The sequence below is a fragment of the Typopeltis vanoorti genome, chromosome 14 (genome assembly GCF_054136105.1).
Source record: "Typopeltis vanoorti isolate ZY-2024b chromosome 14, IOZ_Tvanoo_1.0, whole genome shotgun sequence".
NCBI lineage: Eukaryota > Metazoa > Arthropoda > Arachnida > Uropygi > Thelyphonidae > Typopeltis > Typopeltis vanoorti.
The window spans coordinates 9,547,981-9,567,713 of record NC_143562.1 but is presented as its reverse complement, the minus strand read 5'-3'; the positions used below and the strand labels follow the sequence as shown (position 1 = coordinate 9,567,713).

The window sequence follows — 19,733 nt, the reverse complement described above, 5'->3', positions numbered from 1 at the left end:
ACACCTTTTTACTACTTTGCTTATGGGAAATATACAATTTCAGCATTAATTCAACCGTAGTATCTCTACTCGGTCTGTCTCCCACTGGAGACCTTAGTAAAGGTTGAATCTGGTCTGGGTGGTAATTCTTCCCATAATGAATAGCAATATACATATACAAAAATATCTGCTTTGCATTATGGGATACTAAGGCAAGTGATGTGAAGTCATCGGCCTCATATACAAGTAACCTAGTCATGAGCAAACATTCTTTGCTTACAACTGGATAAAGGATTAAACAGAATATAATTTCTTGGCAAGTTTAATTTAATTTTTAACCAAGTGAAAAAAAAAGTTTATACATCTTTCTCAAGCAATTCACCATTGCAAATTATTCATACTACAAACTATTTCTATGGTTCCATCAAATATGAAATTTTCATATTTACAAAAAAGGAAAACAGCAACTGTCATCAGTAACAGCAGGCATGTTATAATTTAAGTGATATGAGGAAATGTTAATTTACAACATTTGTATCAAAATAACAGAATAAATCCCTCGATGAGTCTTTGGACTCCCTGGAAGTGTCAAATAATAATAAGAAGAATTGCATTGATGTAGTCATATGTCCTGGTCAAAAGTACTCTATCATATTCAAGAGTACAGTCATACCCCGACTCACGTGAATCCGGAGTTACGCAATTTCTTACATGTACGTATTCCCATCCCGCTTCACGTTAGTCATATCTTTCCGGCGCCGGCCGCATTTCCTAGTGTTGCACATGCTGTGAACAAGCATTAATGTGTTTCACACAGTCTCCATTCATACACGATTTTTATAGTTTACAAACCTTGCGATTGTTTAATGTTATGTTCTTGATAAAAATTTTATCACATAAAAAATAATGTCCTCCAAAAGAAGCAAGTCCGATTCTTCTACATCTAGTAAGAAAAGAAAAACACTGACTTTGGAAACAAAATTCAGCATTATTAAGGATTTTGAAGGCGGAATGAAAATTTGTGAGCTAGTGTTGGATTCTGAATAAGGAGAAATTTAAGTTATTAATATTCCTTACAGAATCCAACTTAATCCATCATACCAAAGGCTGTATTTGCAAAAATTATTTGATATTAATCCCATGATTGTAAATTATTATTCATATAATCGGCTTGAGTTTATTTATTAAATTTTATTAATTCATCTAAAATATGTGTTAGCAATGATAGGACCTTGTATTGAAATATTATTGATTATTCCTAGTTTAATATTATGAGGAATTGTATATATAAGTTTAATATGCTTTATGTGAATTATAATATTTTAATTTTTTATTTGTCACTACCAGTATGTAAAGGTATAATGTTATGCAATATTTCTGTTTTTATTTTATTTTGTTTGTTACTATGGTGACGGGCTAGAAATAGCTGGCATGTGCATGGATCACAAGATATGGTATTCAACGGAGAGAAGGAATTGACATAAGCTAGAGTGTGAGAAACAATTTTGGCAGGAAAAAAAGAAGGGAGGTATATAAGCTGAGAGGGGAGAAAACCGGGGCTCTTCTCTTTTTCAAGACTGTCCATTCGGGGACACGGGACAATTGAGTAGAACACAGACAAACGAGGAGAATACTGAGAAGCAACAAAGTAAATGCAAAGGACTGCTGTGTCTAGAACTTTAGTGCTGTAATTGGACTATTTGAGGACTGGGAAAGTAATAGTCAACTGAAAATAATTCTAGAAGTTAAAGAATTACTATGTGTTCCATTAGTTTCATGGAACTTTAACAGAGAGCTGAAATGGTCGAATAGTGTTAAAGAATGAATGAGCTTTTTCCTTTATCCAAGTACGTCTATACACGTGAAGTGCGACCATTAATAGTTCAGTTATCATTGAGAAGATTTATTCTAATTAGTGTTACCATAGTGTGCTAAGTAAATATAGGTATAAAGTGTGCCCATAGTGAAATTGATGAGCAAAGGATTTATCCGGTAAGAACTGTCCAATTTTATGTTACTTCAGTGCAGAGATATATGTGTAATTCTTCCTGTTATTCCCCACATTAACTAAAACGTTTTTCTTGCTGAAATCAGCTGGAGTATGAAGTATGAAAGTGTATACTTATGAAGCATTTGTTGCCAACATTAATGCATTGGGACTTTACTGACTATAAGAAAAACTGAATCTGTAAGATGTTGTGACCAGTTAAACTAAGACATTATATTCATATTTGTAGATTTAGGGTTCTGCAACTTAAATTTGAATTATCTGACTACGTTATTCCAGAAATTTGGGAGATTCTAGACAGAATCACTGACGACTCGGCCAAGCACTCACTACTGAAAAATAAAGAAAAACTAATAATGAAATTTCAAGCCCTACAACAACAGAAAAGCACAAGACCATCAAGATGCCATTACGAAAGGAACAGTCAACCACAAACCGACTTCATAAGGAGCAACCAATCGCCCACAAACAATGTTAGGAGCCACCAACCACCATCGGATCAATGCTCAGTTATCAACCTATCAAACCACATTCTCACCGAAGGTGAACTCTCGCTGCTAAAGAAAGGTTTGAACTATGCCATTGCTCCGAGGTCAGTAAACAAGCTTGATATCGTGTATCATATCGAGAGGTTTAAGATCCCTCCCCACCATTCTGGCTGATAAAATACGAATGGAAACATCGTGTATACTAAATTCTAACAAAAAACTAAACACCAACATAAACAAAACCGAAAATCTAGCCCTTAAATCCTTAAAAATTAACCAAGATATTATAATAACGAAAGCCGATAAAGGCAATTCCACTGTCCTGTTAGACCGTACGACATACATAGAAAAAATGAACCAGTTAATATCGGACCATAACACCTACCAAATAGTTAACTACAACCCCACAAAACGTAACAAAAAGAAAACAACTGAATTAATCAAATCCGTCCACACATGGCCCGAAGAAACGACAAAAAAATTAATACCTCAGTATGCCCGTGCGCCCAGAATTTATGGCCTACCAAAAATACACAAATCTGGCACATCGCTTCGCCCGATCGTTGAAGGAATTGACAGCCCAAATTATCACTTAGCAAAAAAATTAGCTGCCACACTCAAGGAATTGGTAGGTCAATTCCCTTCCTACATAAAAAATACACAACATTTCATCAGTAAAATCAAAAACATTACACTCACCAACCAAGATTTATTAGTCAGCTTTGACATAACTTCCCTTTTCACCAATGTCCCAATCAATGACACGATCTTGCTCCTACAGAACATATTTCCACATGACATCACGGCCCTTTTTGCCCACGTACTCCGCTCCGGATATTTCGTATGGCAAAACAATTTTTACCTTCAAAAAGAAGGTACAGCCATGGGCTCACCACTTTCTCCCCCAATAGCTAACTTTTATATGGAAGACTGAGCAACGTGCTCTAGAGACAGCATGTCTAAAGCCCAAAATTTGGCTCAGATACGTCGACGATATTTTCGCCATTTGGCCCCAAGGCCGCAAAGCTCTAAATACATTCCTTAGCCAAATAAACAAACAACACAAACGTATCCAATTCACCATTGAAATGGAAAAAAACGACTGTTCCTTTCCTAGACACACTTGTCACACGTCTTCCCTCTGGCTGTCTCTCCTTCTCAGTTTACCGCAAACCTACACACACAGGCCAATACATAAACAAAAATTCTTACCACCATCCAACACAAAAATTAGGCACCCTTAAACACAGAGCCCTAACTATTTGTTCGAATGAACAGGCTCTAAACCAAGAATACAAAATCATCAACCAAACATTTATCAAAAATGGATACAATAAAAAAACTATTCACAAGATCCTCCATAAAGATACCAGTAAGAACAAAAAAAATTTCAAGAATGCCATTGCCATTCCTTATGTTAGAGGCATTTCTGAAAAAATAGAGAGAACACTTCGCAAATACAACATTAAAACCACCTTTAAACCCCCAAATAAGCTAAGACACCTACTCAGTTCCTCTAAAGATCCTCTTCCACACCTAGCACACCCAGGGGTATACAAAATACACTGCACATGTAACATACCATACATAGGGGAAACAGGGCAAACTATCCCAATCAGACAAGACGAACACAAACGACACATTAAATACCTCCACTTCGGTAAAACGGGCCTTTCTGACCATGCACTCCAAACATACCACAGAATTGACTGGAAAAATAATACCAAGTCCCTACACCGCACCAAAACCTGGTTTGAGAGAAAATTTAGAGTCTTGTGAAATGCTCAAACACAACCCAAATCTCAACAAAAATGATGGCCTCACCATTTCAAGAATGTGGAGGACCCATCTACAACCTGTATAACATCCTAAACCAGCATTAAAAAAATTCCCACTACAAGAAGACAACTGGTGACCTGGTGAAGAATATTTATTTATATATATATATATATTTTTTTTTATTTTTTATTTCTTTATTTTTCTTTTTCTTTTCTATCACTAGAGGTCAGGCTAGAAAAAAGATTTATTAACTACGTAGATTTAGTTTACTGGTATGGAAAGCGTGAGCATGTAGCTTGGTTCTGTATACAGTTGTATTCTTCCGATGATGACCTCGATATAGAGGTCGAAACGTCAAGTTTTATTTTATTTGTAATTAATAAAATAATCTGTTCAACATGTGTGTTTCTGAGTCCCTAAATCTACAAATATGAGTGCTGATCACCATGTAACCCTAAAAGAAAGAATAAGACATTATATTATCTTGTTCTCAGAATTGAATTTATATGTATAATATATAACCCTTAATTAAATGTTTTGTTTTGATGATTTTAAAATTGTGTTTACCTGAATCTCTTTTACTGCACCGTTTATGAAATTATCGGACCTTCCCGTAGCGGCATAAATAAAAGATATACTCGGTCAACATAAGAAATAATATTGATATAAAATTAGTTGATGCTTGTTTTCATTACATTTCATTAGACTAATCTAGATATAGAATGGCACAGTCTAAAAATATAAATTTCTCTATAATAAAATTAGTAATCAACCAGCAACTTATTACTTGTTTAAGAACAGAGTTAAAACAAGATGGTGGATCAAAAACAAGGAAGTACGATCCAACACTAGCAAAGTGTTGGATCGTACTTCTGTAAACCTTTCTTTTATGATTGATCTACAGGAATCCACAGTAAGAACAATCATAAAAGAAAGGTTTACAGATTTTGGAAGGCATAGATTCTAACGAGGAAAGAATTATACCCACAAGGCAAGGAATAAAAAAATCATTAGCTTGCTATGAAGAAATTTTGCATGACAAGAAAAAGACATTATACCGTCAGACGAATCTATTAGATTTTATGAAACTATCGATATCGAAATAACTTTCTTTTTTTATGTACGAAAAACTATAATTATAATTATATTTCTTAAAAAATATAGGTGTTTTTTTATAAATCTATGGTCCCAATTTACTAATATTTTGTATATTTGTATATATAAATTACATGCAAAATTATACTCAGAGTTATGCGAATTCGACTTATGCGCTTTTTGTTGGTCCCACTTACCAAGTAACTTCGGGGTATGACTGCATCTAGTTCCTTGTTTTCAGAAATCAATATATATTTTAAGTGCCCTATCCTGCAGTCTTCAGGTTCTCAATATCTTCAAACATATCACTGTAATTTTCAATCAGGATTATGAAATCACATTTGTGTATGCCTTTGTATCCAATTTGCAAATGGTTCTCCATGTTTTGCTCAGCAAACTTAAAAAAAAAACACCTGCATATACAAAGTAGGGAAAAAATCACACTTCCCTTTTGTGCACAATTGAAACATGTATGCAGAAAGCTTGCAGATTCCCCACTGTTGGCTTAAGCAATTCATATAAATATATATGCTTTCAATGGTTTCACTTTATGAATATTTGTGTGTTTTTTAAGATAACTATGATGAGAAAATGATTTACCACAAGTTTCACAGATGAAAGGTTTGTCTTTGCAATGAACAATTGAGTGCCTTTTAACATCTTGAAATCGAGAAAATGATTTTCCACAAGTTTCACATGGAAAAGGTTTCTCATTAGTGTGAATTCTTAAGTGTGCTTTAAGATTTGCCAATTTTAAAAATGATTTGTCACAAACTTCGCATACAAAAGGTCTCTCATTTGTATGAATCTTCACATGTTCTTTAAAATGTCCAGATGTGTTAAATGAGTTTCCACAAATTTCACAGGTAAAAGGCCTTTTCTCATCAGTATGGTCTTTTATGTGTCTTCTGAGATCATGGATACGTGTATATGATTTACCACAAGTTTCACAGCTGAAAGGTTTCTCATTGTTGTGTAGCTTTCTGTGTCTCCTAAGATCATGATGACGTATAAATGATTTACCACAAAATTCACAAGTAAAAGGTTTCACACCAGTGTGAATTCTTAAGTGTGATTTAAGATTTGAAATTTTTGAAAATGATTTGCCACATATTTCACAAGTAAAGCTTTTTTCACTCGTGTGACTCTTCATATGATCTCTCAGATGATTGGATCTTTTAAATGAATTCCCACAAGTGCTACACAAAAATGGTTTGTCATTAGTGTGAAGTTTTTTGTGTGCTTCAAGATGCGAAGTGGATGAAAACGATTTGCTGCAAAATTCACAGATAAAAGTTTTCTCTGTAGTGTGATCCCTTGCATGAATTTCAAGATCATAAGACTGTGAATATGATTCACCACAAGTTTCACACAGAAAAGTTTCTTTAGTAATAGTTACCAAGGGAGACTGCTTCATATTTTCCAAATATTTCACTGAACTTCAGGATGTTTCACACATTTGTTCTTGAAGAGTAAAATACTGTTTATGCCTAATCAAAATGTTTCATAAAAATTTCCACATACTTTTCTTTCTAAATTAGAGGTTATCTATAATTGGAAAATATTCAGTAGTGAAAAAAAGAATGATAGCTAGATGGAATTTTCTTTCCTCTATCTATAAAAAAATAGTAGCCTGAAAGGGAAAAAAGTCATTAAGAGACATTTAATTATTTACACAATTAATATAAGAAAGACAATATATACTATAAATTATATATTATTTAAAAAAATTGGAATTCTCCCTCCTACATTGTTCTCTTTCTCTCTGCCAGCCCCTAATTAGTATTACCTTGCTTGAATTGATTATTATTTTTCAATCATATTTAAAGAAACCAGTGAAGTAGACATTTAATACTGTTGTGGGAGGGAAAAAAAAAAGTTTTCTAAATACAGCATGGTAGCTGTATTCCAATCAACAGAGTAATTTGTTATGGACAGAGAAAGAGCTAGACAAGACGTTACTGCTCTTTATGATCAATGTTGCTGGTATGCTCTTTTTATTAATTTGAAACTTGCTGTCTGACTTATGCAGAGTAGACCACAAGAACATGGAATCCTATAAGCACTTGAATGCATGTGAAAGGAAACACTTATCTTTCAGAGATCTGAGAAGGCTACGAATAAACTATTCATATTAACTTGTATGCTGCTTGAATGTTATGATTTTTGAGCATGACAGCAATCATCATGGGCAGATTTACCAACATATGGGATGAAAATATATTCTCTATATTGGATATCTGTTGGCAAGGAGGTTTATCTGAAAATATCTCTTAGAGTATCCATTAAGAACAAATTGGTGCAGAAGACCCTGAAGTTGAACGAACAAGGATGAACTGATAATTTGGGATTTAGCCAACCAAATTGTATTCTAATTGGCTTAACCAAAATACAAAATGATGGTATACAACATAGAATTTAATGCTGGCTGGGGAATCACCCGGTTAAGCAAGGCCTCCATTGTTTTCGCCAGGGAACCAGGGCAAGCAGCAAAAAGTCAGCTAATGGAACAAATCTGAAAATAAACCACAACTCAACATCACCAGAGTTAAAGATCGGTACTATCAACGTAAGAAGCCTGAATGGCAAAGAAATGGAGCTAGCTGAGGAATTAGATATGTACCAGATCGACATAATAGGGGTGACTGAAACAAAAAAGACCAAAACTGGTGAGATCTTTCTGAGCAATAAATACAAAATGTTATACTCAGGCAATGACAATCAAGAAAAAGAAGAAGTAGCCAGAGTATTCAACACTAAATATGAGGCTAATCTTCTTGAACAGCAGGCAGCCTCAAGTACAGTGATGTTGGCAAATATGAGAATGGGTAACTGGAGAGTGAGACTGATTTGTGCATACGGTCCCACAGAAGGTTCTACTAAGGTAGAAGTGGAGGAATTTTTTGATGCTTTAGAAAAAGCAACTGACACAATGAAAAATGAAAAGTTGGTCCTTGTTGGGGATCTAAATAGCAGAGTAGGAAATGATTGTGAGACATACAAAAATATTTTGGGAAAATTTGGAGAAAAGAGCAAAGCTAATAATAATGGCAAATATCTGTTGGATTTCTGCTCAGGACATGGACTGGTTCTTACTAACGCCATGTTCCAACATAAAAATGTGCACAAATTCACATGGAGAGAAGAGGCTAGGAATAAGAAAAGTCTCATTGACTATGTTATTGTTGATAGTGATGTTTTCTCCCTGGTGCAGGACGCCAGCGTATACAGATTTGAAATTGGAAGTGATCACCATTTAGTCTTGAGCAGGATAAAATTTAATTTAATTTTGAAAAGAAGAACATGTAAGAAAGTTTTAAAGCAAATAAAAGTTGAGGAGCTCTCAGATGTGAACTGTAGACTTATATATTTTTATACACAAAGCTTATTGAAGAAAAATAAAAGTTTGAGAACAGGAACCAAACCTTGGAGATTCAGTGACAAGCCTTGAAAAAAACCCTGATTGATTCAGCCAAAGAGGCATGTGGTGAGATTGTTTGCAAGGACAGAAAAATCAGAATTCTACGGTGGACAAAGGAAATTAAAGAGGCAGTAAAGGAAAAGAAGAAAGCATATCAAAAGTTTCTGGCAAATATGTCATCTAGAGAAAAATGTAAGAAAGCTAAACACTGTGTAAAACTAGCTAAACAAAACTCATGGGTAAGCACATAGAAAATGAATATCAAGATAGTGGCAAGATATTCTGGAGGTTGAAGAAGCTCAGAAATGGAGGAAAGAGTGTTGAAAAAGGAATTAGAGATGATAAAGGTGACATGAAAACTGGATAAAAATATATCCTTGAAGTATGGAGTAATTACTGCAAAGAATTACAAATTGAAACAAGCAATGATAGCACAGTGATAAAAAAAAAACACTCAATAGGCATAAAGTATGTATGCCTTTCTTCAAGTATGTATTTCTGAATAAAATGGAAAGAATTCTTGATGTAAGAGTCACGTATTCTTAATATGACTTTGCAATAGCCCAGCAAAGATGCATGTACAACAAATAAGGTATGTATTCTTATAACATAATCAGGGTTTTAAAGGAATGTCATTTTTGTGGATCTTCCAGATGTTGAAAGGATCCCATGTTCTTATGGTACAACCTACATACATCAGACAAGCTGAAGTTTCAAACTAAGGAACATGTCAATGACACTGATCCCAAAAGATAAGAATGGTCTAGCCCAGCTTATTGTATGTCCATGACAAATTGATTTCAATTTAGCCACCATAGGATATTTAGAAAAACTTTTTTTTTCCTAAAGAAAGTGAAGAGTCTACTGCAGTCATTCATTCATGTAGCTCCCTTAAAAGGCCTCATGATAAATAACACCTACAAATTGTTAATTAGATCCCTTAACACATCAGAATTTAACACCTCCAACAATCACCTATAGAATCTGCAATAAGACAGTTCATGTGTCCCATGCATTATTGCAGTCTAATTTAATTTGTTTGATTGCTTCTGTTTTAAAAGATTTATATTTGTTTTAACATTAGCTGCATTCCGCATTTCAAGCACACTGTAAAAGTAGCTTAACAAAAGTCATAGAAAGATTTTGGTAACAACATAGAAAATAAATATCAGGAAGGTAGCAAAACATTTTGGAAGTTATTGAAAAGATGAGAAACAGAGGATAATTGTAAAAAGAATAAAAGATGACAAAGGTGAAATGAAATTGAAGATAATAAAATTCTAGATGTATGAGGTAATTACTTTGAAATACTGCTAAATGAAACAAGCTATGACAGCACAGTAGTGGAAGATAGTGAAAAGGAATGTAATCAGGAGTGAGTGTCACAGAAACACCACCAATCACCAGAAATGTCCAAATAACTTTTTATTATTATATGGGTACCTCCATTGAGACCGAAGACTCATCACAGGAGACTCAATCAATCCATACCTCTTCTATATTAACAAAGAATTCACAACTGACTCGGGCAACCCACACCACTCAATCACAACTCGCCAAGCAAATATTTAGTCCTCACAACCCTACTAGCCATACCTTTATTCAACTTCCAGGGAAGACCCCTTGTTCTGGTCCCCCTGAGTGCTGAAACATTTCCCCTGCATCTAGCCTTTAAGCAACTTAAATGTTTCTATCATATCCCCGTCTTTTCCTTCTATCAACCACCTTCTGCAATACACACACCTTCAATCTATCCTCATAGCAAACATTCCACAGGCCTCTCACCATCTTGGTCAGCTTCTGAATCCTCTCAACAGCTTCCTCACACCCAAGAACAGACTTGAGCACCGTAATCCAGATATGGGTTTTTAAAGGCATTATAATGAGGAATAACACTTCTTTATCTCTACTTGTTAATGTGTTCTTCAATGCCCAAATAATCTTATGGGCTACCATAGCAACATGTCCTCTAAACTTTAACTCTGTGATTACCACCACTCTTAAATCTCTAGCTTCATTTATTTCCTGGAGTACAGTGCCATCAATGTGATACACAGCTTGAATTCATTTTATCCTAAAATGCATAATTTTACATTTCTCAGCACTAAAGTGACACCCATTATCTTTTGCCCATACTGACAGCCTATTTAAATCATCCTGCAAGCTCACTTGATTAACTATTAATCTACCTAATTTTGCATTGTCAGCAAACAACTGAATATTTCCTATATCATTTATAGGAAATATCTGTCCAGCAGCTATCCTCTTTTATCCACTTCCAGTATCATATTCATCCCCGCTTGTTCTAATTTGAGTGACAGAGTTCCATGGGGGGGGGGTATTTATCAAATGCCTTTGCAAAATCATCATATAACCATTTCCTTTATCCAACTCAGATGTTATTCTATTATAAAAAGTTAATAAATTACTAAAGAATGACTGACCCTTTACAAAGTAATGTAGACCTCATACAGTATCATATTTTTATCAATCCATTCTTGAATTCTGTTTTTTTTTTTTACCAATTTTTCTAGTACTTTTACCACCAAGTCTGAGATACTGGTTTGTTTATAATTTGGTACTGAAGTCTTCAAATCTCCCTTATGCAAAGGAATTACTTTGACCTCTTTCCACTCCCTTGGAATTCTACAAGAGCTGAGACTTAAATTAAAGAGCCTGATCAAAGGCACTGCCTTGCACATGCTCACAAAACCCTAGCTGATATCCCATTTAATCCTACAGCTGTATTTACAATGAGAGTCTGCAATATCCTAAGTACCTCTACTATTCATCCACCTGTATTTGTACATTAGTGTCTATCATATAGGTTAAAGAACTCAACTATTTTATCTTATACTGTCTCCTTGTAACCATCACTCAATTAAGGTTAATCTTCCATAGTTATTCTTCCATTTGCCACATAACAAAATAACTCTTTGGGATTTCCTTTGACACGCTTGGCTAGATTCTTCTCATAATCTGATTTTGCCTTCCTTGCCATTCCAGTCACCTTTCTTGCCTGAACTTTGTAATTTCATGGTCATCTTTATCTTTATATATCCTCCACAGCATTTTCTTCTGCAGTTTATGCTTAATGATATTACTCATTCATCTTACTCCTACCTAATTAACCCTCCTTACCCTAGGTATACAATTTAATACTGCTTCCTATAAATGACCCTTAACTATATCCTATGCATTACTAAACATCCTTACCCTGCTGTGTTTTATTGCATGGTACAGATTTAAGATTCTTCCTAAGTATATCATATTCACCTGCCTTGTAGTTCCACAAATACCCCTTTCTTGATAAAATATTCCTCATGTTTTACAATCTCCCAAGTCAAGACTGTATGGTCACTTTGACCAATTGGAGGCAATGTTGTCACCTTGGTTATGAATAGCTCTTCTGATTCTATGACCAGGTTCAATACTCTCCCACCCCTAGTCCCCTCCGTCACATGCTGCCTTAAGTAATTATTTCGAGCATATGTATAAATTCTATTTCCCTCCAATTTATATCTCTATAGTTCCCACATAATAATCATTCGACCTGTACTTATTGTACTAATTTGATGATGCATGTCTTCCAGGTCATCTGTGGAACTCCCTAGCTTATAGCAACAACCAATTGCATATTTTGTCTTACTGGCCTTAAACTCAAATCAGATTGCTTCAAATGAACAGCCACCCTCACACGTCTCCTCTTTTTTTTGGCTGCAATTCATCTGCTTTCATCAGCAGTATGCTTCATCCCATACAATCTTCTCTATCTTCCCTGAAAATACTAAACACTTCACATTCAATCCCTATAACTATATCATCTGCTGTTAGCCAAGTTTCACCAATGCCTATAACTTTTGGTGAGGTTGCACTAACCAATGCCCAAAACTCCTCCCTCCCTATAACCCCATCAGTCTATACATACTGCAGCATCCGTTTAGTCCCTCACCCACCCACCTTTCTTTCTGAATTGATTACCCTATTCAATATTTTTTCTTGAGAAATCAGATTCCTCACTTGGTCACACTCACTCACTTCATGGGTGCATTTACACAGACTCACTTCCATTCTAATTCTGTAAGTTCCCTCAATTTGCACTTCAGCATGCTCGGTGAACAAAGCTCTCTCTCCAGACATTTAACACCAAAACTATTTAGATATAGTCCATCAGCATTGTAGAAATCCTTCTTTCCATCAAACAGAGACCACAGTGCCCCAAACTATACATCACTCCTTTTGTACATTCTATGTATAGACTTATTGGCTATCAATGCCCTCCTCCTCCTCCTTAGTTTGCCTCAAACACAGTGTGGCCGGAGACTACTAATTTTCACCTTCTTGCTCTTCAGTTTTGCCTCTTCTAACAACACCTTTACATCCTTCCTCATACAATACTTCTTGCCTCTGAAATCATTTGTACCAACCAAGACAATAAGTTCTTTTGACTTACCTTTTTGCATCTGGATGTTGTGGGCTAATATTGTGAATTTTTGCACCCAGGAAACATGATTTTGTCATACTTTTGTTAAGTACTTCCCTGATCATTGAGTCACAATACATAATTTTCTCCTTAACTTGTTTATCTTGTTTGTTTGGCCAGTCTTCATTATTTCTTCAGATCATCTGCTTCTTTCCTTTTTTTTTTCCCCAGCCCTGCTTGTCTTAACTTTTGATAAGGCTAGTAGGACTGATATAACACACTTAACTCTTGCTGTTTCTGCAATTTTTCAATTTCATGCTTTGTCCTATGAATGATAACATTTAAGCATGCTATTTCTTTATTAATATCCATGTCATACTTCTCTATTTCCACATTCGCCATTAATAACATCATTTTCCATCTTACAGTCAGTATTTAATGCGTTCTCGTCACCTAAGAAACATTCACTTTTGAAACACTTAATATATTCTCTCTCCAGTTTCAATTTCCTTCCACATATTCCTTAATTTTCTTGACAAATACATTTCTCATACAGGTAACCCTCTTAAGGTTCAATAGAAATTCCGCGTTGCTCAGATCGCATAGAAAAAGTAGGTTATGTTCCCATATAATTTTTTTTAAAATTATATAAACAATAATGACATTTCCAACAAAAATATATTTTTATTTACTTAAGGTAATTCATGTAAGTTAAGAAAACATAAACTATGAAATAAATACATAGTATAAACTTATAAAAATTATGAATTGTATGTAAACTTCATTGCACATAATGAATAAGTGTTTTAGGCAAAATAAAATAAAGTGCATGTTTTAATCGTCATCACTGTCTTCAAAACTAAAAGAACGTAGATGTTCTTTATTTATGAGGGGCTGGAAGTCTGGAACATCATTTGTATAATTCTCATTGCAAACTTCAACTGGTTTAGTTATCAAGAAGTCAGTAATAAGATCTTGCTTACCACTATGCTGAAAATATTTCTTAAGTTCATTATATGGAGGTCAACAAATATCCAATTGTCTCGTGAATTTTCCGGAGCATGCCATTGAGGGATCTTTATCCGTAAAATAACTCCCTAACTTTCTTGCCAAGTCCAATCCTTCTGCTAATTTCTTTAAACTGAATTCTTTAACGGATTCATCACAATCAGAATCTTTGGCAGAATTTCCCTGCCATTTGGTTTGATGTCATCTATTAATTGTTCCAGTTCCTCTTCATTTAAATCTATTTCCGCATCAATTATGGGGAAATAGATTTAAAAGCCCTCTAAGTGGCCATTACCATAAAAATAAATTTTTTATATAAAAGATGCATTACATATTGTATGTAACTCGCCCAAAAATAAAGTGCTCAGCTAGAGATTAACATACAGGATTTTTAATATGCTTTCCTTGCAGAAAACGAAGACAATTTTCAACAATAAACACTTTATACAGTAAACAATTGACGTACATGCACGCTATAGGGTATTTCTCCTAATATAAATTTGCTTCTTATTACTACATGCGCGATACAGGCAGACATATCATATGAAAAGATAAAGGGTTAGTACAGTTTGTAGACCGTGTTATAACGAAACCACGTTGAACAAGGGTTACTACAATTTGTAAACCGTGTTATATCGAAACAGCGTTGTATAAGTACCGCATTATACGAGGGTTACCTGTATACTGCACTGAATAAAATCCCTCAAATTCAAATTGCTGGACAACATGGTCTTTGCCACCATTGTTCGTCATGTTGGTACTATAAAAAAAATATTATGAAGATACTAAATACTCTGAAAACAAGAAAATCTATACGAATGTTTTTAAAGGAAAAACACAATAAAACAGATAAAATTCACTAATTTTACACAACCACTCACAATATAACCTTGAGGTATATGGAGGTATAAAAGTTTTAAACTTAACCATAAATCAGAAGGCCTGGTCAGAGGGTCGAATTCTAGATAATTGTTGTGAAGCTCTGAGAGTATCCCCTTCTATAAAAAGGGAAACAAAACTGAATGCGAGATTTACAGAGGAATTTCCCTGCTGAGTATTCTGGGTAAGATTTATTCATGCAAATATACTTGAGAAGAGGCCAATAAATATTGTGGAAAGGAAACTTGGAGAAGCATAAACTGGGTTTGGACCTAATAGAGCTTAATGTTTTCTCTTCGGCCTCTCGATTTAAAACTTTAAGAATGTTATGTTTCATCTACCAAAAGGTTTTACTAACAAAAGCTTTCTCAAAGTAAATGTTTCTTCATTATTTCAAAAGATTTCACTGAATTTCACATTATTTCAAAAACTTTTTGAGGGGTCTGAAAGATTATTGTATGCTAACAATATGTTAGCTTTTTATAATAAAATTACAAGAGCAGTAGATGAGGGAAAGGCATATACTGTCATTTTCTTGGACTTAGCAAAGGCATCTGACAGGGTGCCACATGATAAGCTGTTATTTAAGTTGCAGTACATAGGTCTGGATGTCAGGTTGGTCAACTGGATTCAGGATTGGTTGTCCGATAGGTATCAGAGAGTTGTGTATGGAGTTGCAGTTTCAAGGAGGCAGAGGGTTACAAGTGAGGTCCCACAGTGCTCAGTATTGGGACCTATATTGTTTAACCTTTATATCAATGACATTGTCAGTGGATTGCAGGGGGATATTCAGTTATTTGCAGATGATGCGAAGCTGGGAAGGGTTATTATATAATAATACAGATGTGGTAGCCCTGCAGGAGGATTTGAATAAGCTAGACAGATGGGCTAACGAATGGGGTTTCAGTTTAAGGCAGCAAAATGTAAGGTCTTGAGGTTTGGGACACATCGATGGGCACTGCATACTCTATGGGAGGAGCTATACCTGAGGAAGTAGGGGAGACAAGAGATCTGGTGTTGATGATTGATAGAAACCTGAAATTTAGATGGCATATTGCAAAGGTGGTGAAAGCAACATAGAGGATTGCTGCAATAATAAGGACACTGACCTGCAGAGATAAAAGTTTCGTCAAGATCATTCCGTTGTATAAGACTCTGATCAGACCACACTTAGACTATTGTTCTCAGATTTGGTCCCCAGGATTTGAAGGGGATAAATTAACTGTGGAAAGGGTACAAAAGGCAGATAACAAAGATGGTTTCAGGATTGTACAATGTTAGTTATGAGGATCGGCTGAGGGAATGTGGACTGCAGAGTTTGGTGGATAGAAGGAGGAGAGGTGATATGATTCAGACTTTCAAACTGTTGAGAGGTGGTTACAGGGTTGACACTGGGAGTTCTTTCACTTGGTTGAACAGCAGGAAGGAGTGATGAAAAGGGGCCATCCCTGGAAGTTACAAAAGGAAACTGTGAGCAAGAGGGCGAGGAGTGGTTTCTTTGCATGGAGGGTGGTTGAAGCATGGAATGCATTGCCTGATAGAGTGGTGAGAGTGAGAATGGTCAATGAGTTTAAGAAGTGGTATGATAAACTGTTTCCTAGGAGGGACCTACCACGATGAGTTTGATAGATTTTTTTTCTTAGGAAGGACCTCCCCATGGCCTCCATGGAGTCAAAAGACTCCATGGAGGCCTGAATAATTATAATAATAATAATAATAATAATAATTATTATTATTATTATATGGTTTTATAGTTCAAACAGAGATACCAGTTGACTTGTCTCGCAGAAAAAATTGCTCTGTATTATTTTGTACAAAGAAAGGAAATTCATTGAAAACATTCAATAATAACAACAATAAAAAATATGCGAAGTAGAATTTCAATGTCTCATGTCAGTGAAGTATGATCAATCACTATGAAAGGGAGAAAAAATACTAGATTATGATCCATATGATTAACATAAGTAAAAAATAACACTGAACAATAAATGAAATTCATTATTATAATTATTATAAACCAATAATAGTGCATAATATAATAACAAATAGAATGTACAGTATCCCTTGATTAATGCGATTAATTAATCTCCCTATGTTATCATGTATATCAAAATTACGTTAATTAAATATAATAATCAATGGTAAAAATTACAATTCATCCATGATCGATTACTGTATTAAAAAAATTTGTTTTATATGGTACTCTTTTAGGAAAGATAAAAAATCAATGCAAAGTAAATGTTTAATAAATGCTTGTACCTACATTAGTTACTGCAATTTTTTTTTATCAAAAAAAGTTATCAAGAGTCGTTTGAACAGTTAATTTTTTTCTTTTCAGCATAAATTCTATGCTGATAACAAGCAAAATGACTCTCTAGACCTAGACAAACAAGCATTCTTCGATTAACATCTACATTCATATCCGTCACTTACTGCCTAAGCAATTCTAAACTGCAAAATATTACATCCAGTTCTTTGATTGTTATCTCCTTTGGAACCTCATTTTCAAATTTCATTTGTTTGTTGTCTTCATATGCACGTTGTTGTTCAGTTTCAAGAAGATTGTTTTCACTGAAATCTTTTGAATTTGAATCCAATAATTCTTTAACATCTTCTGCATCAACACCATCAAAAAACCAAGGTCTTCACCAATTGCAACGATTTCTTCCACCCCTGTTGTTCACACCCTGTTGTTTCAGGATTTTGAAAACCACCTAAGTCATTAGCGCATTGTGGCAAAAGGTTTTTCCAAACAACTCTCAAGCAGCTAGAAGATACTTGCTCCCACGAATCATGAATGTTTTTAATTGCGTGTTTAATGTTAAAATTCTTGGAGTGTAATCGTATTTTCTCCCGTTGTTGTTTCTACTGCCTTTCAGAATGTCTTTTTAAGAAAATAGGCTTTGAAAGTTGCAATGATGCCTCTGTCCATGAGTTGTAGCAAGGATATGGTGGAAAAAATAAAACTTTCACATTATCACACAGATCATAAAAGAATTTGGATGACCAGGTGTGTTATCTAAAAGCAAAAGTGCTTTGAAAGCTAGGTTATTTCTCTTTCAAAAAGATTTAACTGCTGGATTAAAATAAGACTTAAACCAATCTTCAAATAGGCTTTGCATAACCCAAGCCTTCTGATTTGTCACACCAAATTATAGGTAAAGAGTTCTTGTTACATCCTTTTAAAGCCCTCAGGTTTAAAATGAGCCTTAATTAAAACTCTTGCCGCATATAAAGGGATTGTCCCCAATTAATTTCACTGTGTTAATCAAATCCTGCATTAAGCAAGGGACACCTGTAATTTATAAATGAATAATAATATGAGAATAATGAACTCAGTATTTAGACATAAATACAAAAATTTACATGATGAGTCAATTCATAAAATTCAATTATTATAAATTTTAAGACGGTTGAGTTAATCCTATATGTAAGAACACAGAAGTTTTGAATTAAAGTCAGTTTATCACAAGGTGAAGGCAAAAATATAAATTAAACGAAAATGGCTAAAAATAAAATGGAAAACCAAAAACTTATAAACAAAATACATGAACAAACAAATAAAATAAAAGGCAAAAATACAAACAATAGACTCAGAAAAATGGGTAACCTATTTTAAAAATCTCTGGATAATAAAGAAGTAAAATTTTGGCTAATAACTTCACAGGACTTGCCTTTGTATCCAATAATGCAAAAGATATCCTTACAGATATGTATAATTCTATGCATTATGAGAAGCATCATTACCCAGAGTTGTACAGTTCTGAAAAACACTTCAGGCGCAAACTTTCTTTGCTTACACTTGCATAAAGGATTAAACCAAGACTATTGGCATCCATAATTTATAGCATAACCAAGTGGATAAACGTCCAACAACAATCTGTAATCCAGAGTATTTTAATGGAAAATAGTGTTAATTGTCCTGTAAAATAGTGTTAATACACACAAGGACATATACAACATAACAACGATCTGTGGTCTGAAAATCACAACTGTATCACTAAGGAAAAGAGCCTTGTCGGGCCAGTGCCACAGATGTCAGAAATTTGTAGTCTGCTCTGCAGAATTTCTGCAGAGTAGACTACAAATGTCTCAAATGTGGACAAAACCACCCCACTGCAACCTGCTCAAAACCAAGGACCTCACAGCCAAATGCACGAACTGCAAGGGTCCCCACCCAGCAAACTACAGAGGCTGCAGTCACTACCCTAAGAACAAAACAAACAATAAAAGAAAACATCTCTGAACCCTGCCCACAGGCACCAGAGTCGACGGCTCCCCAGTTGCCTGACACCCAACAAAAGACAACAAAACACCAGCTCTCAAAAATAAAAAATACCAACAGTCTGGAAAGCCACCGTCGAAGCAGGACATACGGCAAAGTAGCCCATCAAAAGATATCCAGCAGGACCAAATTCTTCCAAACATGACAAAAGTCATCACAGCCTCATTGGCAAACATGCTTCAAGACTTCAGTAAGTCAAACCCTTCACCAAATTCCACAAAAAGATTTCTAAAAGAAACTAAAACCATCTTATCAATGCTTGTTAATGAACAAAACCAGATTACTCCCAGACTCACTACAGATCGCCGCATGGAACGCCAATGGCCTAAACAACAAGACACTGGAGCTTCAAGAATTCTCTCACAGAC

General features: G+C 34.8%; 1 protein-coding gene across 3 annotated transcripts in view; it reads right to left on the bottom strand.

Annotated features, from left to right (window-relative positions):
• Positions 1-285: 285 nt before the first annotated feature.
• The window catches only part of LOC150099190 (uncharacterized), a 29,551-nt gene continuing 10,103 nt past the window's right edge, over positions 286-19,733 (bottom strand). For 2 of the 3 annotated variants that reach the window (XM_090403940.1, XM_090403938.1), the window contains exon 2: positions 286-6,982. In XM_090403940.1, coding sequence (XP_090260066.1) covers positions 5,864-6,766 — 903 coding nt within the window. In that variant the 5' untranslated portion in view covers positions 6,767-6,982 and the 3' untranslated portion in view covers positions 286-5,863. Of the gene's footprint in view, positions 6,983-14,878; positions 14,962-19,733 lie in introns of all 3 variants that reach the window. The other variant, XM_090403939.1, reaches the window with a different exon arrangement.